General features: G+C 51.5%; 1 protein-coding gene across 3 annotated transcripts; it reads right to left on the reverse strand.

Moving 5' to 3' along the window:
* Positions 1-2,650: 2,650 nt before the first annotated feature.
* On the reverse strand, positions 2,651-5,307 carry SP5 (Sp5 transcription factor). Of its 3 annotated transcripts, none has more exons than XM_060177725.1 (2): positions 5,080-5,307; positions 2,651-4,342 (listed from the first exon to the last, which is right to left on the reverse strand). In XM_060177725.1, exons 1-2 carry the CDS (start codon positions 5,128-5,130, stop codon positions 3,200-3,202), a joined length of 1,194 nt encoding a protein of 397 aa, XP_060033708.1. In that variant the 5' UTR covers positions 5,131-5,307; the 3' UTR covers positions 2,651-3,199. The 3 variants fall into 3 exon arrangements, with proteins under 3 accessions (XP_060033708.1, XP_060033709.1, XP_060033707.1); XM_060177726.1 differs by lacking the exon at positions 5,080-5,307 and adding an exon at positions 4,544-5,042; XM_060177724.1 differs by lacking the exon at positions 5,080-5,307 and adding an exon at positions 4,509-5,041.
* Between the last annotated feature and the right edge of the window lie 485 nt (positions 5,308-5,792).

Here is a 5,792-nt window from a genome sequence, read left to right on the forward strand (position 1 = left end):
TGAGCTCCTAACTTGAGCTTCTTACAATTTCTGCTCCATATTCTTGAGTCTATGTAATTTACAGCATTTACTGCATAGCAGTTTATTTAAAAATTTTTCAGTCATAAATGGTTCTGATTGCAGTTTCACAAAGTCAAGCATGCAGCAATTCAAGCTTTAACAGTTTGTAAAACAATGAAATTCATGCATTGTCAAACGTATTTCTGAGATTTTACTATTAGCTTACTTTTCAGCATAAGAATGAAATGCTTTCCTAGACTTGGAAAATAGTATCACATAGCTGTGACTTTCTGGTTTTCACTAGGATAATGGCAAGCATTTCCCCCCCTCCCTTCAAGTAACTGGAACACAGATTTGCAGTGGTCTAATGAGGAGGTCTTTCAGCTGTACCAAGTTAGTCTAGAGACTACTTTTACCATACTTCAGAAACTTTCAGTTTCAGCTCAGTGAAAACATAAAGTTATTTTGTCATCAAATAACTTCATTCTGTTTTTAAAAATCCTATCACTGGGGGCTGGGTGGTAGCACAGCGGGTTAAGCTCACATGGTAGGAAGATCAAGGATTGGCTTAAGGATCCAAGTGAGAGCCCCCAGATCCTCACCTGTGGGGGGTGGGGGTGGTCATTTCACAAGTGGTGAAGCAGGTCTGCAGGTGTCTATCTTTCTCTCCCCCTCTCTGTCTTCCCCTCCTCTATGGATTTCTCTGTCCTATCCAACAATGACAGCAATAACAACAACTACAATAAACAAAGGCAACAAAAGGGGAAAAAATAACCTTCAGGAGCAGTGGATTCAAAGTGCAGGCACTGAGCCCCAGCAATAACCCTGGAAGGCGAAGAAAAAAAAAAAGATACAAGGAAAAACAACAACAAAAAAGAAATAAAAACCCAAAAGAAATCATATACACTATTTTAAGTTAAATTCTTTATATTTTACCTATTTCCCCTTAACTTCAAAATTATGGTTATGTGGAAGCTATCTTCAGTACTTCTAGAAAGATTCATTTTATCTACTACACAGTTGTTTGACATAAGATACACACATACACACACAGGGAGAGAGAGTGAGAGAGGGAGATGAGAGACAGTGAGATGGAGAGGAAGAGAGAGAGGGAGAGGGAGAGATGCGCCAGAGGATCACTCTGATACATGTGATGTCAAGAATCAAATTGGTAACTGCAGATATGCAATTTTGAGGCTCTACCAGTTAAAACTCTCTTCTAGTTTGTCTTTCTTTTTTTTCTCTTTATACCGAGGTCATTATCTTTCCACCTCAAATATTTGGAGTCCATTATCTAACAAGGGTACTTCCCCCCACCCAGGTCATTTGCCAAAACAAAACAACAAAACATTGCTCTGAATTGAATCTTCATGGTTCAAATGTGAAAGTTTTTCTGTCTATAAACATAATTAGATCATACATTTAGGTGTTTTTCTTCTCAGGTAAGAAGCCCTGAAGATTCATATTCAAGTGTGTCCTTAGTTTCAATTCTCCACTGAGTAACTGGTTCCACAATGACTCAAATTTGTATTTTGAGCTATCGAGTGAAATTACTATTCTGAGTAACACGGGTAATTTTCATTTCAATCAGGGCCATATTTGTGTTTTTACTCATATTTGTGTGTCTCAAGCACAAACCTTAACACTTTTTGAGAACTTTTCATCAGTTTAAATGACAATGGCAGTTCTAAACAGTGAAATCTTATCAATCAAATCTTATCAATCATATCTCTGACCATGACAATTTTATTCTCTTCCCCTGAACAAAAATTAGAACATATTTTGTTCCTTGCTAATTCTCAATTAGAAGATTAAGATTCCACATTCAGGTTTTAAAAGTCAAATATTAGAAAGCATCAAGTAGCCAGTTAAAACATTGGAAAAAAGCAGTTGTAAACTCCAAAAGTTAAAATTTTAGAGAAAAATGAGAAATCTAGATAAGATTCCTATTTCCACGTGTCTGAGCTATGAGTATCTCTGGCTTCTCCCTGAGAAAACATTAGTTTATTTCAATAATTAAAAAAAAAACTCAAGATACAAAATAATAGTAAATTTCCAGGTTTAGGTAAAAATCCTTGTGAAACAAGACTGTTAAGATTTCTAAAGAAAAAGCCAAGAAGACAACTCTGTATGTCCTGATGGGCCTGATGAGTGATATTTCTTTCCCATGGAAAGACCAAGCAGGGTCAAAGGTTTGTAATTCCAAAATCTCACCTGTGCCAAGATACCTGGGTCTCTAGCATAACCCCAGACACCATCACAGCCAACTGAAGAAAATCTAGACAGTTTCTATATCCAGGGTAATAACAAATGGTAAACCATAGAGAATTCAACATAAAAATAGGTGTATTCTTTGGATGTACAGCAGGTATCAAACTTCTAAGAGAGAAGGGCCACAAGTTTTGGATTAACCCCTCAGGCAGTATAACTCAAGCAGTGATAGAAAAACGTCCAATCCTCCTTACACAAAACTGCCCCATACCCGATGTGTATCCATCCACACACCCAATTCACATGCTAGAACCTTCAAAACCAAAGACCCCCTCAGACACAAGCAAGTCTAAAGGATCCTTCAAATTCCTGGTGAAACCCAACCTCTTTGCAAAACCTCTTGGAAGAAGTAAAGATCAAATGAGACTGGCTCAGCGGGGACTGTCCGAGGCAAACTCGGAGTTAACGTATTTATTTTCACTCTGTAACTGTTGTCGCTTTACGGAGACCTTTCATGCTGTAGCTCCGCATGGAGCTGAGAACCAAAGTAACATTTTTATTAATGTTACAATTATAATTATTTAAAAACAAAGCTATTAAATAACCTGTACAAAGCCCAGCCAGGTTCGGGGGTGGGGTGTGTGTGGGGGTGGGTGGGGGAGCTAGTTGAGATATTACAAGGTCCTTTCAGTTGAATTCAGCAGCGTTTCCTATATACAAAAAAAAAAAAAACAAAAACAAAAACACAAGTCCTCCAGGTGGTGGGAATGGTTCAGTTTAAAGATGCCCATGCGTGTAACGCAGAGCTCCCAGCTCCACCTTCCTGGTTCTTCTTGGGCGCAGGATCCCTGTAGGAGGGCCAAGAGACAAGGGCCAAGAGCCTGCAAGTGGGGAACCCGGGTGTTGCTCCAGGAGACGCGCAAAAGAAAGCCGCCAATGCCACCTCTAGCCCCCCCTCCCCCAAACCTCTCCATAGAGCCTGGTGGGCTCACAGGTCCCGTGGGTCCTCCCGCTTGACCCCGGCCTCTGCCGCTTTGAACTTCTTATTCTGGTGCGTTTTGACGTGCTTGGCAAGGTGGTCGCTGCGCATGAACCTCTTGCCACACTCCGGACACGCGAAGCGCTTCTCGCCGGTGTGAGTCCGCAGGTGCCGCTGCAGCTCGTCGGAGCGCGTGAAGCTCTTCCCGCAGAAGAGCCAGTTGCACACGAAGGGCCGCTCGCCCGTGTGCCAGCGCAGGTGCGCCTTCAGGTGCGACGTCTTGCCGTACACCTTGCCGCAGCCCGGCACATGGCACACGTGTTGCTTCTTCTTGCCCGGCTCCGCCTCGGGGGCGCCGCCCGCCGCCTGGCAGTTGGGGCAGCGGCAGCGGCGGCACCTCCTGGCCGTGGCCGCCAGGGGGGCCTTGGTCTGCAGCAGCGCGGCGATCTGGCTCTGGTACTGGGCAAAGTCCGACGGGCCCAGCACCAGGCCCCGCTGTAGCGCGGCGGCGGCGGCGGCGGCGGCGGCGGCGGCGGCCGAGGCGGGGAAGCGGGGCGCGTGGGGCGCAGCGGCACAAGCGCCGGGGAGGCCGCCCCCGGGGACCGCAGTGGCGCCCGGGCCCGGGCCTGTCTGCGGGATGCTCCACCAGGGGAGGTCGTCCGGGGCGGGGTTGGGGGAGAGCTGGCGGCACGGGGGCGGGGGCGGCGGGGGCAGCAGGTTGGAGTAGCCGGGCGGCAGGGCGGCCTGGGCCGCGTAGGGCACGTAGGCGGGCGCGCAGCTGGCGGGCAGCGCGGCCATGCTCGAGGGCAGCATCTTGACGGGCGAGAAGTCGTAGGGGTACGAGGGGTCGGCCGGCGGCGTGAGCGGCAGCTCGTGCGCGGCCCCGAAGGAGGAGGGCTGCAGGTGTGTTTTCTGCGGCGTCAGCCCCAGGCTAGGGTGCGGGGGCGGCAGGGCGCCGGGCGAGTGCGCGGGCATGTCGGAGGTCCACGGGTGGAAGAGGCGGGACGGGGAGCCCAGCGCGGGGTCGTAGGGCACCTGAAGGAAGTCTGGGGGCGCCGCAGCCCCCGGCTGGCCGATGCGGCTACAGGTGGCGGCTAGCAGCGCCAGGGGCGAATGTTTGCCCAGGTCTGGGGAGGTGCTGGGGGTGCGGTCCTGCACGGGCGGCGGCGGCGGCGGGGGAGGGCGGGGAGAAGAGACAAAAGGTTAACGCTGCAAGCGCGGCCCGGGGCCGGCCATCCGCCCCCCCTCCCCCCAGCGCCGGCTGTTAAGAGTGCAGCCTCCTCCCGCTCGCGACTGCTCCTCCCCGCCAGGCAGGCACCCGCCGGTCCCGGGAAACTTTGGATCCTGCGCTACCGGGAAATGGGGCGCACGGGCGCTTCCAGTAAAAACTAGGAGGAGCCGAGAGACGCCATCCCACCGCAGAGGACGCGGGCACAAAGCGGGAGGAGAGCAGGATCCGACGGGCACCGCAGCAGCCCGGGCTCTGCCGCCCCGCACCTCTCTCTCTCTCTCTCTCTCTCTCTCTCTCTCTCTCTCTCATCTTTTAAGCGCCAGTTTCCACGCTGTTCTCCAACTCCTCCCCCTGCCCGCCTTAGGCTGAGTCACGGGGGTGTGTGTGTGTGTGACAACGGGGTGGGTTCAGGGCCCCTTCTCAGGCAGACCCTCTCTCTGCACCCCTCACTCCCGCTTCCCCACACCCGCACTGCCCTCCCGCTCAGAAGCCACACTCTGCACCCCAAGGTTAGGTGTGAGGTTGACTTGAACACCCCGATGTCCAACTCGAGCGACCTTCCCGGCGCAGGGCTGCCTCAGATCTTCGAGGCGTCCAGGGTCTCTGCAGAGATCCAGACAGCACGCTCCCCACCTGCCCATGCCCAGTGCGGACCTACCTGGAGAAAGGCCTGCAGCGGGTCGTTGCGGAGCACGGCCACGGCGGCCATGGCTACAGCCGGCGAACCGCGGGCTGCGGAGTGGGGGGCAGGCGAGGCATGAGCACCAGAGGCGGGGACGCGCGCTTGTCCCTCCCCGCCCGCCCGCGCCCGGCTTGCTCGCTCGGCGCGCAGTCTGAGCGCTTCAGGATCACCTCCAAGAATTTGATAAGGACTTTGCTGGGCCGCCAGCCAGTCAGAGGAAAGATTTATGGCTTTGAAGTTTGCCGCTACCCAATCATCAAAGAATAGCGGCTCTTTCAGAAGCGAAAGCAAATCCTTTGAATCCACAAAGCTCCTATGGTGTGTTTGTTGGTCTGGATAAAAGAACTGATTATTAGGGGGGATGGGAAGGGAGGAGATAAAGGCGGGACAATTAATGAAGTAATCACTATGTGGGAAATGTATATACACAAATAATTGGATTTTCCTGATCAAAGGGGGCCTTGCCGCCTGGAGACCCACGCTTGGGTTGCTCGAGACACTCGATCTCCCCCCACTCTACCCGCCCCCCTTGCAACTAAAGATTTGTACAGAGGCAGCGCCCAAAGTGACAAAGTGTCTTTGTTATCTCAGCAGAAATCGGTCTGAGGCTTACGGGCCCGGGATATCCTCTGCCGATATTTAAACGCCTCTCAAAACGGACAGCACAGGCACTGGCCTCGAGTAAATAA

This window comes from Erinaceus europaeus, chromosome 18, assembly GCF_950295315.1.
Source record: "Erinaceus europaeus chromosome 18, mEriEur2.1, whole genome shotgun sequence".
NCBI lineage: Eukaryota > Metazoa > Chordata > Mammalia > Eulipotyphla > Erinaceidae > Erinaceus > Erinaceus europaeus.

Coding starts and splice junctions, on each gene's coding strand:
- SP5 (XM_060177724.1), bottom strand. CDS start 4,730: ATGAGAGAGAGAGAGAGAGAGAGAGAGAGAGAGAGAGAGAGAGGTGCG. Junction 4,343..4,508: donor AAGTTTCCCGGGACCGGCGG/GTGCCTGCCTGG, acceptor CCGCCCGTGCAG/GACCGCACCCCCAGCACCTC.